This window comes from Heloderma suspectum, chromosome 1, assembly GCF_057233095.1.
Source record: "Heloderma suspectum isolate Gila_16-S chromosome 1, 16-S_ref, whole genome shotgun sequence".
Taxonomy (NCBI): domain Eukaryota; kingdom Metazoa; phylum Chordata; class Lepidosauria; order Squamata; family Helodermatidae; genus Heloderma; species Heloderma suspectum.
In genome coordinates this window covers 186,869,441-186,892,776 of record NC_139458.1, presented here as the reverse complement: position 1 = coordinate 186,892,776, position 23,336 = coordinate 186,869,441, and the positions used below count along the sequence as shown (strand labels likewise).

The following is a 23,336-nucleotide window of genomic DNA, read 5'->3' as shown; positions in this document are numbered from 1 at the left end:
AATCAACATGTAATGACAATTTCATAAGGTTACCAGGTCTCCTCCAGACACAATAATGGAGCTGATGGCGTTCTACAGAGCGCAATCCGATACATGCTTGCTCGGAAGTATGCCCTGTTGAGTTCAACCACGCTTTCTCGAAAATGAGTGTGTATAGGACTGCAGCCCAAAGACCCACAGATAAATAGTGCAGTCTTGTGCGCGGTTCCTAAGAGCTCCTGCTGTGTTTTCTTTATTTTAAAAATGTATGCCCTGCTTTTCTTTATTAAAACCTAGTGAATAGACCCGCCTTTGCATGGGTGGGAATAGGCCTTTGATACAACAAGTCCTTCAAGTAGACTTACAAAACTGTCAAGAGAAAGACACACTGTGCCCACCCTGTCTTGAGCAAAGCCATGTCTGTTGCCACCCCTGCACACAACTCTTGCCAGGGTGTACCTACCCCTGTGCACCTCGTGTGGCCTCTGCACTTTAGACTCAAAGCTAAGCAGGGGCAGCCCTGGTTAGGACTTGGATGGAGACCGCCTGGGAATCAGGCTTCCTGCAATGAGCAGGGGGTTGGACTCAATGGTCTTGTAGGCCCCTTCCAACCCTATGATTTTCTGTCTACCCCCAGGGCCAGCAGCAGGGGTAGCCATGGTTGGACACCTTCCAAGGGCCCATAGTAAGCAGGGGGGCCACTGACCCCAGGACTTTCTCCTCCTCTTCAGCACTGCAACTTGATTGTTCATCTGCTTCTGCTTCTGGCCCGAATAACAGGGGTGGTGAGAAGGAGCAGCAGCAGATGCCACTGCCTGCTTGCTCATAGGTTCTGTCTGAGGAGGAAGCAAGCAGGAGCAGTGATGAGAAAGAGGATGAGGAGGAAGAGCTGCTGGTGACAATGGCCATAAGAAGGTGGACTCACTGAGGACTGAGGGAGGAGGTCCATTGAGGTGTCTTGCCCAAGGGCCCTCAAAAACTTGGAGCTGGCACTGTGTATCCCTATCGCACCCTGCTGGATGGGTCAGTCCACTCCATTCCCGCCAGTGCGGGCAGCCATATAACTCTGCCCCTCCATCCCTTGGCATAATACTAAGCTTCCCTGGCTTCAGACTCTATCAACTGCAAAGCTGTGCACTATTTAAGGAAGTCTGCCATCCAGTGTCCAAAGCTGTTACTGCAGGCTTCAAACACAGATTCTTTAAGATTAATTAAAATTAATTAAGGGTGCAATCCTATGCATATTTAGACAGAGAAAAGGCCTACAACTCCCAGCATGCCCCAGCTTTTCTCTGTCTAAACATGCATAGGATTGCGCCCTTAATTCTTTTCTTTTTTTAAATAACCCCAAGGTGCACATCCGTAGGGCTCCCTTGGTATGCATGACAAGTTTCAGGTGTTTAGGGTTCACAGTCTTGGAGCTATGCCATTGACACACACACATATACACATCTTCTTTTATTATGATAGATAAACTCAAAGCACACCAAGTGTGTGTGTGTGTTTAAAAAAGATCCAAACACATCAAAGACTACTAAAATATATAAGGTTTTATCAAACCAGAAGCAAGTTAAAACAATCCAAGCATAAAAGTACCCAAGCAAAAACTAGGCCAAATAAAAATGAAATAATTTATAATTGAAATAAATTCTGTGAATGAGCAGGGTGATTGCATGATACAAGCCTCATCTGGAAACACCTTGGTTACAATAGAACTTTTATTCATCATCTGAAAGCACCCTTAGTGGCTCACCTGGGACTTTAAAATGGGATTTACTCCCTCCTTAGTCTGTAAAGGATTGCAGCAGCTTTGCAGTGCAATTTTTTCACATCTTTACTCTGGAGCAAGTCCAGCTGTGTTCAGTGGGACTTACATCCCCGTAAGTATGTTTAGGATTGCATCCTTATTATGGCATAGGCACTTGTGCCCACTTTATGAGATGCAAGAAGTGTTCTGCTCAATTGACACATACACACACATATAGTAGGCAGAGAATGGGGCGGGGTGGGGAGAGCAAAAGGCCGTGGAATGCAAAAGGCCGTGGAATGCAAAAGGGATATAGGATATGGCATAAATGTGTCCTTCCCGTGCCACCCACATCCCACCTGTGACTCTTTTTGTCAAGATCAGCATTCCGAGGGGGGGGGGTCTGTATGTCAGTGGTGGGTAGGGCCAGAGCCAAATATAGATAGGTTTCTCTCTCTTTTTGCTATCCCTTTCCTTTTTCTCTCTGCCACCCCCTTTTCTTTCTCTCTTTCTGCCACCCCCTTTTCTTTCTCTTTTTTCTCTCTACCATCACCTTTCTCTTTTTTCTCTCTGCCACCCCTGTTTTCTCTCTCTTTCTGCCACCTCATTTTCCCTCTCTGCTATTCCCTTTGCTTCCCCTCCTGTCCCCTCCCCTCCCCTCCCCTCCCATGGGCTGATGGGAGAGGGACAAATAATTCTTGTCAGAGGTCTGAACTTATTGCTTGCAGAGGGCTTTCGAAATTAGGCCAAGCAGGGCCAGCCCTACCATAAGTCATAATGAGCCATATGGCTCAGGTGCAGATCGGAAGGGGCAGCATAATCCCAACTAGCTGCCCATAGGGCTGCCCACTGCTATCACTGCAAGATAAATGTCATCACCATCAAGTCTGTGCCTTCTCAGCAGCTCCTCCTGCTTACCCGCCCCCCCCCCACCTTTGCTGCTGCATTAAACTTTAAACCCTATCTGCTGCTATTATGACAAAGTTGCAGTGGGGCAGTCGTTCTCCAGGGCCACTTCGCCCATGATGTGTTGCCCTGAGGAAGGACCCCTTTCTCAGAGTTCGGCATGGAGGGGTGAGACGGCCTCGGAAATCCTGGGATCGCCTGCACTGCCACCACTGATGAAGCAGTCACGTTCCTGGTTGTGCAGAAATATGAAGTGTCGTCAGTGTGTACAAGATGAGGGAGCACTGGCCTGTCTGTAGAACTGGAAGAAATGCGCCTATATGAGTGCCTTCTATATGCTTCTTAAAGTGAAACATAGGGGGTGGTGTGAGGCTCAAGGGCTTTGTTTTAAATTGGGACCATAACACAGGGGTAGACAACATGCTTCGCACACAGAAGGTCCCACATCCAATCTCTGGCATTTCTAGTCAAAAGGATCTCAAGTTGCAGGGCTGGGGAAGACCCTTGCCCAGGACCGGGAACCTCTTCCAGAGGTCCATGTTATCTTGGTCAAACGTTGATGGGGTCTGCATTCTGGCAGGGGCCATGGCCAGAGCCAAAAATGGGTGGGGTCTGCAAAGTGGGCCGAGGTCTACAAGTGGCCCCTTGTGCTAGCCTGAGGCCTTGCTGCCAGCCACAGCAGAGGATACTGGGGTCAAGACCTACAGCCTGACCTACAGTTTCTGCAAAACATGGCCCCTCCAGGAAATTCCTGACTTGTGTGGCGAATAACTTCCTCCTACAGAAAGTAGAGGAAGGAACTAGAGGATTGCTATCCTTGCCTTGATCCTAACCAACAGAGATGACTTCATGGATAAAGTAGCAGTTACAGGAACTCTGGGGGAAAGCGACCATGTTGTACTTCAGTTCTTGGTTCTAAGGGAAGCAAAAACCGAGTGTAGTCAAACGCGTACCCTGGATTTTAGGAAAGCTGATTTTAATCAACTCAGAACAATGACCAGTAAGGTCCCATGGCATGCAACGCTAATGAGAAAAGGAGTCCAAGATGGGTGGGAGCTTTTAAAAAAGGAAATTCTCAAGGCACCATTACAAACAATTCCAACCAGAAGAAAAGGTGGAAGACAACAGAAGAAGCCAATGTGGCTTCACAAAAAGCTTAGGGATGACCTGAAAACAAAAAAACACACATATAGGAAGTGGAAGGAAGGACAAGCAACAAAGGAAGCGTACAGGCAGGTAGCACAGAATTGCAGGGATGGTATCAGGAAGGCTAAAGCTGAGAACGAGCTGAGGTTAGCGAGGGATGCTAAAAACAACAAAAATGCTTTCTTCAGCTACATGCATAGTAAAAGGCAGAGGAAAGAAATGGTGGTTCAGCTATTAAATAAGGATGGCAAAACGATAACAGGTGACAAAGAAAAGGCAGAGGTGCTCAATTCCTACTTTGGCTCAGTCTTCTCCCAAAAGAGGTCTATGACCCCCCTGGCAAAGGCGAAGTACAGGCTGAAGGGGCAGGATTGCAGCTTGAGATCGATAGGCATATGGTCAAGGAACACCTAATTACTTTGAATGCGTTCAAATCTCCAGGGCCAGATGAACTGCATCCTAGAGTAATAAAAGAACTGGCAGAAGAACTCGCAGAACCGCTGTCTATTCTCTTTGAGCAATCATGGAGGACGGGGGAAGTGCCAGATGACTGGAGGAGGGCTAATGTTGTCCCTATCTTCAAAAAGGGTAAAAAGGAGGAACCTGGGAACTACAGACCAGTCAGTCTGACATAAATCCCTGAGATTGGCAGGGGCCCCACTGCCAACATAACTGCCGACATAACTCCTCCCCCATGCTGCTGCTCCCTGTTCACAGGTCCTCTCTAAGCAGTGACAAGAGTCAAGAGCAGGAGCAGCGGCCTCTACCTTTAGGCCACCATGCTGACTGGGCCCTGACAAAGAGCGCCAGCCAATGGGTAGTGGTGAGGAACAGGTGGTCTCACTAGAGGAGGAGGGCCACCTGGGGACATCTTGCCCACCAACGCCCAAACCCTGGAGCTGGCCCTGATCTGTCCCTCCCTCACCTCATCCTTTTGACTGTCCGTTACCTTATCCTTACCATTATTTCATCTGTCTCTTCCTCCACTCCTGCTTTATGCATCCTCTGGGCAGGAACATATAATCGCATTTATACTCTCTACAGCAACAAGTACACTGCTGGTTTTCATGAAAGATGGAAGAGTAGTCAAAATCATCACAACTTCTTCCATCAGTAAAATATTTGCATCACATACTTTTTTTTGGTTATTAATATTGTATTGAAAGATTTTTTCACATTTGCAAATGATCCCCCTTCCCTCCTCCTCCTGCCTGTTTTTCTCCCCCACTTCTCTTTGATGTACATGTATAAATTAAAATAAAACATGTGCGCTGTGCGTGTGTGTGTATGTATACACACACACAAACACATACACACTAAGCCTGCATCATACGGTGCTCTCCTAATTTATAGCTGAAATCCACACCATTGACTTCCCCCTCTGGCATGGTTCAAGTGGCATCTAAAGCACATATCGCTCCAAGAACCCACTACAACACATTTCCAATTTTTTTCCAGATTTTCTCACCTCTTATATGCTGAGCAGTGTGAGGCTGCTTGTGTTAACATTTCTTCAACCCACCTCTCATGGTTTGGCAGGGATGTACACTTCCTGTACCTGAGGATCACACCTCTTAATGGCCAAAAATGTTCACCTTAACCACAGCCTTTGATTATGTGTATATGTTCAGCCAGCTGGGTCCCAGCCAAATATGGCACAGAGGCCCATGTTCAGTGCAAATTTTGGGCCCAAAGTGGGCCACCACTGAGCAGGCCCAGATTAGGGGCATGTTCCTTATGCTCCCAGGGATCCACATCTCCAGAACATGAAACTGAGGAGTCCAATACTCTTTCAAATTTGGTGGACTGAACCCCACAGACTCACAGAGACTCTGCCTTCCAAACAAACTTACACATTTAGACAAAGGCTTTTCAACCAACCCCACTCAGGTTGTGGCCTCTCTCTCCTCTGGCCAGAAGCAGCAAGTGTTGCCCTCAACTACTTCCTAGAGTCATAGAATAATAAGGTAGGAAGGGGCCTATAAGACCATCGAGTCCAACCCCCTGCTCAATGCATGAATCCAAGTCAAAGCATCTCTGACAGATGGCTGTCCAGCCTCGTCTTGAATGCTTCCAGTGTGGCCCACTACCTCCCTAGGTAATTGGTTCCATTGTCGTATTGCTCTAACAGTCAGGAAGTTTTTCCTGATGTTCAGCTGGAATCTGGCTACCTGTAACTTGAGCCCATTATTCCATGTCCTGCACACTGGGATGATCGAGAAGAAATCCTGGCCTTCCGCTCTGTGACAACCTTTCAAGTACTTGAAGAGTGCTATCATATCTCCCCTCAGTCTTCTCTTCTTAAGGCTAAACATGCCCAGTTCTTTCAGTCTCTTCTCATAGGGCTTTGTTTCCAGTCCCTTGATCATCTCCATTGCCTTCCTCTGCACCCTCTCCAGTTTGTCTGCAACCTTCTTAAAGTGTAGTGCCCTGAACTGGACACAGTACTCCAGATAAGGTCTAACCAGTGCTGAATAGAGGGGAATTAGCACTTCATGAGATTTGAAAAGCTATACTTCTATTAATGCAGCCCCAAATAGCATTTGCCTTTTTTGCAGCCACATCACATTGTTGGCTCATATTCATGTGATCTACAATTCCAAGATCCTTTTCAGTTGTAGTATTGTTGAGCCAAGTATCCCCCATCTTGTAATTGTGCATTTGTTTTCTTTTTCCTAGGTACAGAACTTGGCATTTATCCCTATTAAATTTCATTCTTTTGTTTTCTGCCCAGCACTCCAGGCTATCGAGATCACTTTGAATTCTGTTTCTGTCTTCAAGGATATTAGCTATCCCACCCAATTTTGTGTCATCTGCAAATTTGATAAGCTTTCCCTGCACCTCCTCATCCAAGTCATTAATAAAAATGTTGAAGAGCACGGGGCCCAGGACCGAGTCCTGCAGTACCCCGCTCGTTACCTCTCCTGTTTGAGAAGATACCTGGTTCCTTCCAGGAAGCACAACCCACTCAGGTTGAATCCAGCACAGTTCTTTCATATTGTTACTATGCCCTTAGCACGTATTTGTTGCACAAGGCAGCTTCAGATCCATTACCAAAGTCTTGAATTGTGGCTAGAGCAGAGTTGCCCTGGGCAGGAGTCATGTTCTGTTTCAGCTCTGACTTCCACTTTAATCTGCTTGCATTTAGTTTTGGAAAAGTGGCCTTTTGGGGGTTGGCAGTTGTACAGACATGAAGTTTGGACCAGGCTGCCAAGGACTCCAGGTCAGTCAATAAACCTAGAGTTTCAGATGCCCCTAGTGCATCCAGCTCAAAAGAAGCTGCCAAGCCATGCTTCAACTGCAGATACTGCCATACAGCAGTGGGCACAACACATTATTTATTCTGCAAACCATAAACCAAGAATACAAAAAGATACCAGTCTGCAAATGCAAAACGTCTTCTGTGATGCATCCACCCCCCTCTAGTCCTTTTAGTCTGAGGTGGAGAAATCTTATACTAATCAAACACTATGTTAAACTTTTGCATACTTTTACAACTGAAGTTTCTTTTTTAATCAGTATTTATTTAGACTTTGATTAGATCTACTATGTAGTTAGTGTGTTTGAAATTGCCTTCTTTCTCTCCAAAATTTGTTTCACATTGAACTGGTGCATGATCCTACATAAAAAACTCTACTCCAGAAAAATGAGCTTGTGTTCAATTCTAATATGAAAGATGGCCTCATTTCCTGTAATTAGTATCTCTGGCTATACCAGGCACATCCTTGTTCTCCTAGATCTCATTTGCAAACAGTGTTCTGGGAAACTCTTGGGTTCCTCCCAGCTTTTGTAAGTCCCACTTCTGAAAAGTCCATCTGCTACTGTCCAGGGAAAGAGATTTTAACGGATAAATCTTCATTCTGAGCAGGAGCAGACGGACATTCCCCCCACCTTTTTTTCCATCTGGCTTATCATTAGATAAGTTCTTCTGCTGTTTTTCCTTTTTTCTTCTACTTAAACAGTTTTCTATTTTTTGCCCCTTGCCATTCCAGTTTGTTGGCTAGGAGCTCATCCCTCACCTAGGGTCAACTCTTAATTTCCTGCCATCCAAGACTGGCGGAAGACAACTTCCTGTTTCCCAAATGCCCTTCTAACAGGGAAGACAAAATATTTCTTTCTCTGGCTATTTACTACAGATGTATTTGGATAGCTTATACACATTTTTAGGCATAATTTTCTTCATTCTTCCTCAAGTCAGGGCTTTGCTTTGATGTCAAGAAAGCTCTCTCTCCACAGGGACCATATGGAAGCTTTCAGTATTTCTCTCTTCCGCTCATATTACTTACCATTGAGTGTACTGAATAATGCAAAGAGTATGATTTCCAAGTTATATCTCATTTGCATTAGCTAGGAAAGATAGGAAAGTAAATGCACCCTAGTCATGACATCTATTACATATGTACTCAATCCCATAGCTCAGAGGCCACATGTGGTTTGATGCAAAGCAATACAATTCCACAGCATGAAACATAAGCTTGCAATGGCCAAAGAATATGATGAAACAATTATGGACACCAAAATGCACCAAGCAGAGGATGCAAGGTGGATTACACCAAGCCCTGTAACTGTGCCTCTTCAATTCATTAGCAACCCTCGCCACTTTGAGATGCGTAGAGGAGGATGCAAAGCAGTGCCTGGTGGATTGTACTCTGAACCTCTTTAGCTGATAAATTTGTGAGTCTGTAAGGGTGCAATGCTGCACATGTTTAGACAGAAAAAAGTCCTACAACTCTCAGCATGCCCCAGTTAGCTATGCTGGCTGGGCCATGCTGGGAGTTGTAGGTCTTTCTTCTGTTTAAACATGCATAGCATCGCACGCTAACAGGATAATCATATACTTTGGGAATATAAAACCACAGATCTCATCCATTTAAACGCACCTTCTGCAGTGGAAGTTGTGACTGGACTACATCGAATGTGACAGATGAACCAGATGGCTTGTTGTCATATATAACATGTAAGATTATACGATAAAGCACACGTAAGTCAGTATAGTCAAGCATGAGAGCCATTACATGATGAAAACATTAGTATCTTTATTTAAAAAGAGACAGCCTTCAAGGATTTACATAATTTGGTAGGACAAGCCTTAAGACATGACCCCCCACAGATTGGAAAGACGGGATGATACCATTGCAACATCCATCCACTCTACAAAAATTATATACACATTGTATGTTGACTTTTTAATTAATAGTCTATGTAAAAATATAACGACTGGTAATAGAAAATACACTGAACAGTCTCAATTGTCTTTTTATGTGAGACACAAAGGGGGATTTGAACTCCCGCCAGTAGGAATGCCCGAGAACTATCCAGGGTCATTATGGCCTGAGCCACAGGAACTGTGGTATTGTTGTGTACATTGTGACATGGGTGGGGTGTTGGGGGTATCTCCACATCATGAGTTCATTCGATTTCTCATTTGGGCCCCTTCACCATCATAGGCCCTGGTTGGTGAGCACAGTTGGTGAGTATAATTGCCATTCTTACACCATTTTTGTATTTTCTGTGTTGTGTGTTTTCCCCTCCTGGGCTAAGCATGTGCAGCATGGCAGCCATTGACTTGGTTCACGTGACATGACAGGCCACCATGGCTTAATTTACCCGCAAGTGCTGTCATGTCATGCCTGGTGCCATTTTTCCAAGGCATCTGTAGGCGCCCAGTTTCCATGTTGTGTGAACCTGGGCAGCAAGGCTTGTTTGAGGGTTATGAAAACCCTCAAATAGCCCATGGCTTGTTTTACAGTTAGTTGAGGGTTGCTGAACTCTCAAACAACCCCCTCTCTCCCACCTGGATTTGCATGACGCAAGCCAGGCACCATGGAAAACTGTGACAGCCTCAGTGGGCTGTCATGTCCTAGAACAAGGTAACTGTCTCCATGGCAACAGCAACATTCCACCCGCCCATGTAACTGACGAATAGGATTGCTCTGCCCAATTCCTTAAAAGCCTTTGTAGACCTGAAATGTGGAATAACTTTGCCATTAAGTCACTGCAACAATTGCAACGCTACTGGAAGCCTAGAAAGGAAATGTTTATACTTATTCTAACAAAACGTCCATTTGGCTTGTGCTAAAAAAAATGATTTGCTATTACAAGCCAGAAATGTTATAATTGTTCACAAGGTAGCACTGTTTGTAGCGATGGCTGCAAAAAAAAAAACCCCACCAGTTTGCTGCCGCTTGGATAATGTGTCATTTGTGAATTTTTTTTATAGTTACAGTTTAATTTTGTTCTTTTTAGCTGCCTTAGAAATGTATACTGTCATGTTATTACGGCTCTCAATATTGTTATAGTTTAGCTAGTAAGGGTGCAATCCTATGCATGTTTAAACAGAGAAAAGGCCTACAACTCGCAGCATTCCCCATCCAGCCTTGCTGGCTGGGGAATGCTGGGAGTAGGCGGCCTTTTCTCTGTCTAAACATGCATAGGATTGTGCCCTAAACATATATCTAGAGACTTGTGACAAGAATGTGAGTCAATTTTCCATAATTAGATGCTTTAGTTCTCTGCACTCCTGATGGCAATATGCTACCTCCAGTATCAGAGGCAGTGTGCCTATGTAGACCAGTTGCTGGGGAACATGGGCAGGAGGGTGCTGTTGCACTCATGCCCTGCTTGTGTGTTCCTGGTCGACAGCTGGTTGGCCACTGTGTGAACTGGACTAGATGGACTCTTGGTCTGATCCAGCAGGGCTCTTCTTATGTTCACTCATTTATCTCAAGCAACTGATCATCCTACTTGCTGAAAGGTTAGAAGCTAGATATGATGGGAGTTGCGGAGTCCAACACATGTGGAGGGCACCAGGTTGGAGGAGGCTGCATGAATGTGATATCGTTAAACCTGCTTTAACAATGTAATTGCTGCTGAGTGATGAATCGGACTATAAGTAGCCTGTACACAAAATACAGCCATGCGAAAAGAGCAAAGCCAAAAAAAGGGAAACATGTGATCAGGTGTTAGTCCGTGCATGTGAAACATCTGAAGAAACCCTGTATGCAAATGGGGGGAAACTGTTCAGAATGAAAAGCCTACAGCTGTGAGACAGGCAATTCTCAGCTTTATTAGGGAGCTCCTGCACTTTCAAGATGTCAAGGACTGGGATGATGTGGTCACCTAGCTATTTCAGGTTCACTGTGCCCACCAGCCAACCAGGAGAAAAAGCTATTCAGCAAACTGATATCCTCAAGCTTCTGGAGGTGGGGGAAAAGGAAAACAGCCATACGTTTTGACAACTGTCTATTTCTAGAAACAGATATGCAAATAATGACATTTTCCAGATCAATTTCAGTTAGTGAAAGAGAATGACTACTAATTGTAGAATTACACTAATTTCTTTATGTGCTGGAATGAAAAAAAAGTTAATTCTAAAATAGTAAAGAGGACAATTATTTACACCAAGATCTTTAGACATTGTTAATCACTTAGTTACCAAACATACAACTGAACTCCTATTGAAATTAATGGCCAGATATCTGTTAATGGTGCAGCTAAAATTTTCATCACATCAAGTATCCAGTGCTTGAAACCTGCAGGAGGCTAACAAACTGCTGTAATGCCCTATGAAGCCAATCTCTCTATTGTCCTTTCATTTGTTTAAAAAAGTCATACATGCAAGGGAGCTCTGATAAGTTTAGAGCAGGGGGAGGTAACCTGGTGCCCTCCATGTGTTTTTGATTACATTTTCCATCAACTCCAGCCAGCATGGCCAATGGTCAGGGATTATGTGAGTTGTAGTCCAAAACATCTGGAGAAGAGGCACCAGGTTGCCTCTTTGAGGTGTATACAAAGTGAAGTTATGCCATTAGCACCTTATATGGGCAGTGTTTACAATATTCAGCTGGTTTGAGGCCTTTTTTTCTCAAGGTTTCTGGTCTACAGTATACTGCAAAGGCTGCCCATATACAATAGCCCACAGATGTTATAACATCAGTACTAGTGCTGTATTCCATAACGTACCTGTTCTCATTGCCTATTGGTAAAGAAGTATTTTCAGCATCAGGGTGGGAGGCAGGATAGTTGAAAGGAATGGACGGGAACATTTTGTATGTTCTAAGCAAATGAAAAACTTTCAGTACAGCATTAACAACAGAAAAAAGAGACATTCCCAGACCATCTTTCAGAAATGAAGTGCCCTTTAACAATATCCCCTCTCCATTGTGTCATGGCTAAAAGAGATTTTTTTTTTAAAGGAAATGTGTACCAAGCCACCATAAACACATGATCCTGCCAAATTCATACAATAGTAAGATGAACAGCCAGCTTCACTTCTTGGGTCATTACCATTGATCGTCAGTGCACTGCTGGATGTAGTTTTAAACACAGGGGCCCCTATCAAAGCATAGACAAGTACAGCAGTGGACTGCTGTACACACCATTACCACCACAAACAGATCCCTAACACAGTCTTACTCAGATTACAAACGGTATGTCAGTTATCTGATTTAAGGAAGAGCTGAGTCCAGTTCCCCTGTCTCTCCCCTCCTGTCCCACTAAAATAAGTATGACCATTTCAGCCAGCATTTGGACATGTATGTTCCTAAATGGAACAGGGGAAAAATAATTGTACAATTAAGCCACTATATAACTGCAGTGATGGAAGATGCTAATCTCTGTTAGATAATATTTTAAAAATGACCTTGTTCTACACAGATAATTGATTTATGGAATCTGAAAGTGGCTGAAGTTCTCTTTGAGGTCTTGCTTAAAGAAAACAAATGTATGTTTAAAGAATACTTAAATATAGCTTTGAGTTACTGAAAGTTTGCATACTCTTCCAAGCAATAGAACCTGGCCTGACACTTGGCTGAAATGGAGAGCTTCCTCCTTTCCTGAAAACACAGGTAACAAATGCGTTTACAACTTACACGTAAGAGAATGAATAATAAATAAATATTGCAATGAATTATTCATTTTAAATTAACACATATGAAGTTGAATAACAGTTATTAACTAGCACAAACAGGCTTACAAAGCTTTGGTTGTTGTCCACTGCAAAGCCTCTAAAACAAATGGAATTCTAAAAATACTCAAAAGTTCTCCCCAGTATTTTACAAAACAGTCGCTCCCCTTTTTTCTTCTTTATGTTTTTGTCTTCCTTTGAACTATTGCAGATCATCTGGTAAACATAGCAGCTGAAGATCCTGTTGGGCTTTTGTTCTATGTGCAAGACTACATTTCTGTCAAAGTAAACTTCGTGACTGTATGTCTGCGTTGAGAGAACAAGGTAAATAGTCATTTTCATTTCTGTTAAGTAGGGTGGGGAATGTGCACATATGATGGATAGGCTCTTTGTGGTGGTAAAGACCTCAGATGAGACATCACCTTGCAGGAACATACTTGCTTAAGAGAAACTATGAAACACAGCTCTACTCATACAGCTGGCACTTTTATCTTAACTATGGGAATATATCCTGATGTGATTTAGATGGGTTCTAAAGCAGATGGTTAACATGACGCCAATTTCCCCCAGTTTGTCTCCTGTATTGCAGACCTAGCTCAGAATGGCGGAGGCTGTGGGAACAATGCTGTAGATTTATTAGATATCCCACCTTTCCTTCAAAGAGCTCAAGGGAGTGTACGTACTTTCCCCTCTCCCTATTTAATCCTCACAACAACCCCAGATGGTAGGTGAGGCTGAGAGATGGTGACTTGCCCAGGGACATCCAGTGAGCTTTGTGACTGAACAGAGAATCCAGTGATCTTCGTGGCTGGGTCTCCTCAGTTCAGTTCTGACACTCTGCACTGGAGTGGGCAACTTGTGCTCTCCAGATGTTTTGGCCTAGAACTCCCATGTTCTCTCCCCATTGGCTATGTGGGCTAGGGCTGACTGGAATTGTAGGCCAAAACAGCTAGAGGGCCACAAGTTGCCCAACTGCATGCTTGTGTGCAGAGGCTTTAATCCTCAGCCCACCTACTCTGGAGTAACCCTGAAGCACTGCCTTGAATGGGACTTCCACAGTAGTAGTCTAGAAGAGCCTTTCCCAACCTGGTGCCCTCCAGATGTTTTGGACTTCAGCTCCCATCAGCCCCAGCCAGCATGGCCAATGGTCCGGAATCCTGGGGTTGTAGTCCAAAACATTTGGAGGGCATCAGGTTGGAGAAGGATGCTCTAGAATAAGCTAGTTAGTGCCACTGAGGCTGGTGCTATCCCAAGTAAACATTTTCTCCAAGGAAATGCTTCAGAGAAACATCTGCATAATCCATAATCCCTTGCTTTAAGTTTTCTTTAAAAAATTGTTCAAGAATCACTTGCACATTTAGGCAATTAGTTCATTTATTTAAAAAAAAAAAGACTTAGGGCACAATCCTATGGCCACTAGTCGGCGGCTAGACAGCCATAGGATAGGTCGGTTCCCTGAGAAACGACCTCCACCCCCTCCCGTGCTGCCTCATAGGTACTATGGAACGGCCCTGCACTTGGAAGAGGAGTGCGGAGTGGCAAAAACAGGGTGTTCCTGGGGCCAGGCCAGGCCGTGCAGAAGTGCCTGACGCTTCCTATGTGTTGTCCAGTGTCCGTCCTGTCCCGCCCCGCCCCGCCCCGCCCCGCCCCGCCTCCCACTCCAACTTCCCACGGCTAGACAGCTGAAATGAAATGCAGGGCATCTGAAGTGCAGAGAGGACGATCCCCTCCGTGCTGCTCCTGCCCCGCATTGGATAGGCGGTCGCCTCTGAGTTGGGAGGTGGCCACCTATCCCCATAGGAATGTGCCTTTAATTTTTTCAAGTTGCAAAACTGCTCTGGGGAAGGGCAAAGAGGTAGGAACATGTCTTCAAAGCCACCAGCCAATCACAATGTGACAAGCCAGCTTATTCTCCCAACCCACAGCGCTCAGCTCTGGAAAGGAAGTGGATCGCACTGACAATATGGCAAATGCCCTTCCGGAGTGTATCATGAGCCATTAGGCTCACAGGTATTAAGGATAAGGCTTTCTCAGTGGTGGCCCCACACTTTTAGAACTCCCTCCCTGGGCAGATATGTGTGGCCTCATCACTGCTGGCTTTTAAAAAACAACAAACTGAAGACATATTTATCCCAGTGTGTATTTGGTGCTTAAAAGTCATAAGGTGTTGCTGAGTGTGTGTGTTTAATTGTCATTTGTTTGTTCGTGTTTTTGTAATATTGTAAGCTGCCTTGTGAGGGCAGTGTGCCCTGAAAGGCGGGTAAAAAATCTTTAAAAGAAACACATGCACCCTTATATTGCTTTCCGGTTGCTGTTTGACCTTTAGAATTTGCAAGGCACATACAAGTGGATGAGTTGAGATGCCAGAAATATTAATGAAAACTTAAGTTGGAGTGTTATACTCACCACATCCCATGATTCCACCAAAGGGATGCTCTTGAGCCGTGTCCCATGCTCATTACAGTGAAAGTCAAGATGGCCTGCCCCATCAGCTCCTATCTGAGTAACTGCCACAATGGACAGTAAGTTCAGTTCATCTTCATAGTCGACAATTTTGAAAGTCTTATTAAAAAAGGAAGAAAGAAGGCGACTTCAGGTTAATCAGCAGTGAACATTTTTAGTTACATTTTTAAATAACTCCTAGCTATACTGCAAATGTAAACAACACAGTAGAAGAACAAAAAGAGAAAGAGCCCTGATTTATAAAAGGTGCCATCATTAATTATTGCTGCTTACAATCAACTTGGCATTGCATTTCACTCAGGGCCTCTAGAAGGCTCTGATCTTTCCATGTGCCCCAGCATGTGCTGAAGGCGTAGCCGATGGTGAGGCATCATGGGAGTTGCAGTCCAACAGCATCTGGAGGGCCACAAGTTGCCCACCCTCAATTTAAAAGTGCAGGGAAGCCATTTTGGGTGGGAAGCCCCATACATGCATCAACGCTCCAACATCTGCATTACTACATAGAGATGACTGCCCGCAATCCATCTTACAAGGGAGGGAAGGACTGATGGCTGTCATCAGTGCTGGCTCCAGATTTTTGAAGACTCCCTCAGTGGGCGTCCTCCGTCAGTGAGTCTACCTTCTCACCCCCACTTCTCCTCCTCTTTCTCATCATTGCTGCCACTTAGTTGTCTGACAGACAGAGAGCCAGGGAGCAAGCAGGCGGCGGCACCTGTTTCTCCTTCTTTTCATCATCACCGTTGTCTGGACCAGAGCGAGAGGCAGGTGAACAAGCACGTAGCAATGGTGAAGATGAGGGGCAAGTCCTGGGGTCTCTTGTCAGTGGGTCCCTGCTGGGGTGAGGAACCAGGCCTACCCTTGACACCAGCCCTGGCTACCATAGTGAGGTCTCCATATATCTAAGAAATTAAAGAAAATAGACGCCATAACTTTGAGAACTCCACCCCTGAAGATCAGGTGTCGTTTTATTCTGACATGGAGCAGTATACAAATGTTTGTATTCATCCCACCAACTAAATCCAGGGAAATATTTTAAACAAACAGCTTTCAACTGTGACATTCCATTTAGGCCATAATATTGAACAGGAGGAACACTATGGGTAAAATTCTGCCTATGTGTTTTCTCTCTCTCTACCCCTCTCTCTTTATTCAATTTGGTAATTGAATAAAAATGAACTACAGGTTTTAAAGGCCAAGGAGGAACCCTTGCCATGTTTTCGCCCAGACAATATTCATTTCCATGGAAACAAGCCTGAAAATGGTTTCCAGAAGCTGAGGAATTAGAATTCTTGTGGCTGTGTCATCTCAGCTACAGTTCCTGATGGAGGGTGAAAAATGGTTTCCAAAAATAGTTGCTAATGATGCAGGGGGCACACTGCTCAGATCTGTAGTGTTTTCCCTGTGTTATTTACCATCTTTTTGTGAACGGAATGCTGTCAAGTAGCATAAAATCACTTGGAGGCAATGCAGCATGTAGTTAAACTGGACACTCAAAATTTTTGTTAGCCAATTTGATTTCCCGTTATCTCCTTTCAGAATACCTAGGACAGTGCTAGCCTCAGTTACTGAAACTTCACTAGCCTAGCACCCCTTAACATCAGTGTTTTTTTCCCCTGTGAACATGACAGCTGTATCTTTTTTGCGGTGGATGGGGGGTTATTTTTCCAGGGATTTGCAGGCAGACCAGTAGTCAACTAGGGAAGAGATTTGTTCTATCAGAAAAAAAAGAACAGAAAAAGGTATTTATTTATGATATTTGTATACTGCTCCATATCTAAAACAGATTTCAGAGCAGTGAACATAAAAGGTAAAATAGTAAAATGATAAAAAGATTAAAACACCATATTAAAATTATGCTTTTAAAAATCAGAATGCCAATAAAAACCATGGCTGGTCCGTTAAGAAATGCCTCCTGGAACAGAGTTGTTTTCAGGAGGCGTTGGTAGCAACACAGTGTTGATGCCTGCCTGACCTCCAGGGGCAGGGAGTTCCAAAGAAAGGGGGCAGCCACAGTGAAGGCCTGGTATTGCAGTCGGGCCACAGGTCCATGTGGAACCAACAGGAACATGCCCTCCTATGACCTCAGTGACCGGACAGGTTGGTGAGGGAGAAGGCACTCTCTCAGGTATCCAACTTATTTAGGGCTTTGTACACTATGACTAGAACCTTAACCCTGGCCTGGTAGTGAATAGGCAGCCAATAGTATAACTGCTGTTCACTTCACTTCCAACAAAACTCAGAGAATATGTTTCAGGCCATTTAAATGAACAGGCTATTGTGTGTGCAGCTGTGAGCATGAGTATTTTATATGCGCATACAAGCTCTGCAAAACCAAGCTCTGCAGAACCAATGTGGCTCATTTCCCTGGTCGCCTTATTCAAGAGCAAATTTTTGCCGACTGACTCAGAATTCAAGTTACCTCTTGTTCAGGGTCATCATCCAGTACATTAAAACGCTTCTTCACCACTCGGCCAGAGGCTGTTACCGTTACAGAGTTGTTAACCTTTGAGATTAAACATATGGGCATAGGAGGAAGAAAAATTAGGCAGATGGCGATGCCGATGCTAGCTGAAGTATTCATTTCACTTTTAGCTGAACACAGCTTGCAAATATGTTTCTAACTGTATAGTTGCTGCTGCTATAGGACAGATTGGTTCGAGGTTTTAAAGTAAAAAAAAAGGTTAAAAAATGTGCACTGCACCTAGAAAATGCACACATGATATTGTTCTGTACCATGCCAGATTTGACTGAAAACCAGGGTACACCCTAAAGGCAAATGATGCAGCAACTTTACTGAAGCCAAGGAGGTCTGGTGCTGAGAAGATTTAAAGTCTAATTACAAAGCATTCAGGAGCATTAAAGTCAACAGGACATTCTAAACTGTTGCAGCAACAATACAATCTAACAGCCACTGTACTCTAGAGATGTAGCTTTTCATCTTGCTGGATATTTATAGCACAAGAAGAGATTTTGAGTTCTCAAGAGTTTGTCTCAAGAGTTCGCTGTTGTTTATTCAATATCATCTTCAAAATACCATTAAGCTGCTTCTCACCCTGTCTTTATTAGCATCTCTCTCTCTCTCATAACTATATACGAGTTCATTAAAAATAGACTTAGAGAGCAATCCTATGGTCCATGGGATGCTCTCCCAGGGACCATAGGATTGCTTGGAAAAATCCTTGTGAGGTTGGAGACAGAGCTCTGACCTCGGAAGGGGGAGTCAGAGCTCCAATCCCCCTCCCCTGCAGCCGGCATGGACAGAACCTTGCTGGCTGCCCTCCGAGTTCAGAAAAATGATCTTGGAAGAGGAGGAGGAAAGGGGGCGTTCCGGTGGGTAGGGAGGGAACTGGAAAGGCCAGGATTTGAGATATCCTGAACCTCCTCCTGCCTACTTCCCTGCCCCTCCAAAGAGCCCTTGCTAGATGGGCTGAAAAGCCTGCCTAGCAAAACTTGCCAAAGATGGAGAACAAGGAGGTGAAGATTGCCTCCACTGCTCCTCCCGCCCTGCCGGCTTCAGCACAGCAGGGCACAGGAATCTCGGAAGCCATCAAGTTCAGAGGCTTCTGAGCAGCAAGGGCGCAATCGACAGGACTGTGCCCAAAGCCACTGAAAATAATAACATGGTCAAATATTTGAATATGTCACTGAGTACTCAGTGTTAGATCCAATCAAACATCTCTCATTACTTTTCTTCAAAACCTCATGTCTCCTCCATTCCTGCCATAAATCAATCAACAAATAGTGGACAGGAAGTAGGAGCCATGTGAAAACAACAAGACAGAAACAAATCAAGATTCTAAAGCTATGTTCCTGACTACCAGAAGACCCTCCCTCCTTTTAGTGTTTTTAATTTTTTATTTGAATACTCTTCCCACATATTCTCAAACTTTCTTCTACAACAGGGGTGGGCAACGTTTTGCCCCCGCACCCCACACATAGGTGCCAAAAACAGGGGATGGGGAAATTTTAAAAAATTAAAACCAAATGGTGTCTGTAGCTGCTATGGAGTCCCCAGAGGGTCAAAATTAGCTTCCAAACAGGGTAATTTTGATCCTTTGGGTGCTTTGTAGCAGCTCCAGAGGCCATTTTGTTTGAGCATATACAGTATATACACACATACACACACTTACCCTTTTTGGGGGGTGGCAGGGACTGCACTAGGGGGCTACGGGGGTTGTATGCTGCCTACCCCTGTTCTACAACCATGAGGGCTAGAAGCGCTTTCATTTTCAAAATAAAAACAAATGCTTACAAAAGCGTTTTTCTGGTCTAAGCCCCAGTTTTAGTTCTGCTTAGTACATACAAATGCCTGAAAAAATTTAGCCACTTGCACTGAAGGGCAAATCCCATTCCTTTCTTGGAATGGTGGAATTTCTTATTAGCATCACTTTTCAAAGCTGACTAACCTGTATTTAAAAAACGTGCTTTTTGTACATGTTTGTGAGCTGCATGCAAATGACAACTCAGGAAAACATCAGGTCTTCCAAAGTAAGTCATCAATATTTCATGGTGAGCTTTCTTGGTCTTTTCACTATGTTCCTGAGGTCTGTTTCTATACATCTTTCAGATGGTTTGAGACCATTTTAGCACCACTCACACCAAATGGCTTCCACACGGCACTAATCTTGCCTATTACTTATGACCACAAAGGGTTGATTCACACATGCCTCTTCATCGTCTGATAACTCTCAGCTGAATGTATGAATGCTGTCCCTACTGAAACGTACTGGTACAGGCCGATTAGGAAGTTCTCTCTGTGATGATTGATCTGTAATGGAGGGCTAATGTATGCAAGTCAATGAGTTATGAAGAGGCATGTATGAACCAACCCTAAATGACAGTAATTTGTCCCAGTTAGCTGATCCAGTTCAGCTCTGGATCAACGCTTCTACAATATACAGAGTGTACAAATACAAACATGGATTTATTTTCTTATCCAGCTTTCTTGTTATAGTCTCACATTATTTTCCCTGTTGGCCTCTATGATAAAGTCTTCTGTAACCTCCTGCTGCTCTGCACTATTTTCAGTTTCCTTCAGCTTCAAAACTCTGTTGGGAAAACAAACAAACAAACGAAGAGAGTTGCGTACACAAGAAGGTGATGCAGGAAACTGTTTTCACTCAAACATCAATTCAGCAGTCACTACGTAATGTGATAAATGTAGATATGGGTTGTTTGAAAGGAGGAGGATTGCATGATAGAGTCAGACGCCATCATGCTTTCAATAAACATATTTGTTCACCTTTTCAAAGGGGTCGTAGCATCAGAATCTATCATGTGTTGGATCTGTTTCAAATTCGTCCCCCACTCCCACCTAAGAGACATACCTTTCATATGAGCGATGGACAATAAACCATCATGTTTTGAATGCAGAAAAGGTTCAGTCTATGGAATCTCCAAGTTTGGCCTGGGTAACTAATCCCCCAATGAGGACTGGAAAACTGTTCAATTGCAGCCTGGAACAGGCTAGTTTTCAGCAAGCACTTACTTAATCAAATTGGGTCCCACATGTACCATCCTCCCAGAACTGTCTGGGTGGAAAAATATCCAGTCAGGTTCCAATGAGCAACATTTCATATCCTGTATGCCATTCTTTGCCTGAAATGATGGAACAGAAAGTTTAGGGCATCTTGAACAAACACAGCACAAAACACAAATCATGTCTATGTTGAAAACTTATATCAAGATTAAATCCTGACCTTCCTGATAAAGGGAACAATCTGGGGAACATAGGTGACAAATGAGAAACTTTTGGTTCCCCTGTTCTCACTTAGGAAGTAAGCGTTTAAAACAATACATTACTTTTGAACATATTACCAAAGTGTGGTCCTTCAAAGAACAAACGTGAAAGGTTCCTTTTTGACTTTTCTTGTTAGGTGTGGTGATGTAATGCCAAGGGAATCCCCCAATTTGAAATGTGCTGTCCAGGGAAGACACTTCAAAAAGCAGATCTGGAGTTTCTGTGGATAGCATTGACCATTTGAAACACTATTAACATGAGCAGCTCTATAATTTCATTTGTTCTTGAGTAAAACTATAAAGGCTGATTACGCAGAGTGAACTTGCACTAAATAAAGATGCAGTTCTCCATTTTATAAGGCAACAATTAAGATGATCTGAATGCATGCCACCTTGCATTCAGTTAACAGTATGCAAAAACAACATGTGAATGATTTGATAAATGACACAAGGAACCATTTTTCCCCCTTAGATATTATAAAGAGATATTGCACATTACACAGTACTAGACTTTAATATTAGAAGAAAGCAATCTAGGTCATCTGGACATATCTGCACTTCAGACATAGACATGTTTAACCATCATTAAACTGTAGTTCTGCAAGGGGCAATGAAGTTCTCGCTAACAAATTGCCAGCACATCATATTACTGCTCCCAAGACTCTTTGATAGCTGAACTGATTTATTAATAGTAAATAAAAGCCCTATTTGAGCATGAAAACATCATCCTGCCTAGCAATGCATTGTAAGTTTTGGATTTTTTTTTTTTTACAAATGGGAGAAATCTTAACATGTTTCTTAACATTAATGCATTAATTATTCAAAATGAAGTGTGGTGGGGCTCACGGGTAAAATCACATATTGCTGTGGGCTTCCTTGTAGGTGTGTTGCCATGATCCCTCCAAGGGTCATTTACTCAGGAGGTACAGCAGCAACATACTACTTAAATCCCAAAGAGACTGATGCACTGCAGAATGGAACAGGATGGTGAAAGAACCCTGCAGGAATAATTCCACACACGGTCCATTTCAAGTCAACAGCTGATACCAAGAAAAAGTAACTTTGCAGTGGCATTTCCTTGACATTCTCCTTTGGCTAAGCCTTCCTATAAGGTTGCCTCCACAGAGCCAGATCTATATGTTAGATACCTTGTTATCAACTTTCAAAAACAGCTGCTTTAAAATATATACATTTGACTGTTGAGTTAAATGGGTTTTGAACTGTCTTCCTAGCTACCCTAGAACAGCCTTCCTCAACCTGATGCCCACTAGAGCTTTTAGATTACAACTCCCATCATCCCGGAACACTGGCCATACTGACTGAAGCTGATGGGAGTTTTACTCCAAAATGTCTGGAGGGCACCATGTTGAGGGGAAGGCTGCCCTAGAGGAACCCTCAAAAGTTTGAGGGGTTCCTCTATGACCGGGTGCAAAATGTGTGGCTCTGTCTGGTGGCCCCCCAAGTCCCCCAGCTGCTGCCCCAAAGGAAAAGAGGAACAAAATCAGCATTGCAGGGAGAGGAAAAGAGCCTCCTCCTCTCCCCAGTGGCCCTGAAGCAATGGGCATCACTACTTCCATGCTGTTAATGATGGGCTGCAAAAGCAGTGATGCTGGACAGGTCACCAGGAAAAGGAAGAAACTAAAGCAGGAGACATACTATGGATAAAATCCTGCCTGTTTGTGTGTTCTCTCTCTCTCTCTCTCTCTCCCTCTCTTTAAATTTGGTAATCGAATATAAACAACTACAGGTTTTAAAAGTCACAGAGGAACTCTTGTCATGTTTTCACCCAGACAATTCCCATCCCTTGGAGACTTGCACAAATGTCCTTTGAGAGATGTTCTAAGACATTTCTGCTTGAGCTGGCTTTCACTGGCCAAAAATTTTTTTTTTCACCTAGTTATACTGAAGCACAGATTTTATCCAGTTTGATTTTTAATTGATATTTTATTGGGAGAGTTTTTAATACTGTAGCCTAGGGGCCTTATGGGGAACTCCAGAGGGCCAGACTGGGACCTCTAGAGGGCCAGATTTGGCCCCCAGCCCTGAGGTTCTGCACCTCTGCTATAACCCAGTCAAAGCCACAAGGTTGGGACAGGATGGCAATGTGTGTGTAATCCCATACCCTATTACCTGGGGGTTAGTCCCACAGAACTCAATGGGGTTTACTTCTGAGTAGGTATGTATAGGATTGCACTATTAACAGATTAATATGAATACCATAAAAACAGCAGCTAACATAATAACGGATTATAAAATCAGTGTTTCTGGGAACACTAGAGCTTTTTATACAATGTGAAACCAACCAATCATGAAACAGTAAACCATTATAAATACCTGTTATTTTAATGTTACACGGAATGCCAAAAGGGTATTTCCCCACAATCCCAACTTTGCCATTCGAGGTGTATTCATGTCCCAAATCCACCTGATGCGCCATGAACTAAAAATAAT

The 23,336-nt window shown here is 43.8% G+C and overlaps 1 protein-coding gene across 7 annotated transcripts in view; it reads right to left on the bottom strand.

The window, feature by feature from the left end:
• Positions 1 to 5,442: 5,442 nt before the first annotated feature.
• DCAF17 (DDB1 and CUL4 associated factor 17) overlaps positions 5,443 to 23,336 on the bottom strand; it is a 37,622-nt gene continuing 19,728 nt past the window's right edge. For 3 of the 7 annotated variants that reach the window (XM_084812727.1, XM_084812717.1, XM_084812736.1), the window contains 7 exons: positions 23,220 to 23,325; positions 20,964 to 21,106; positions 20,635 to 20,744; positions 20,107 to 20,194; positions 17,566 to 17,649; positions 15,090 to 15,245; positions 5,443 to 12,989 (listed from right to left, as the gene is read on the bottom strand). In XM_084812727.1, the coding sequence (XP_084668853.1) occupies positions 12,801 to 12,989; positions 15,090 to 15,245; positions 17,566 to 17,649; positions 20,107 to 20,194; positions 20,635 to 20,744; positions 20,964 to 21,106; positions 23,220 to 23,325 (876 nt within the window). In that variant the 3' untranslated portion in view covers positions 5,443 to 12,800. Of the gene's footprint in view, positions 12,990 to 15,089; positions 15,246 to 15,858; positions 16,046 to 17,565; positions 17,650 to 20,106; positions 20,195 to 20,634; positions 20,745 to 20,963; positions 21,107 to 23,219; positions 23,326 to 23,336 lie in introns of those variants that run through there. The other 4 variants (XM_084812696.1, XM_084812688.1, XM_084812706.1 and 1 more) reach the window with 4 other exon arrangements.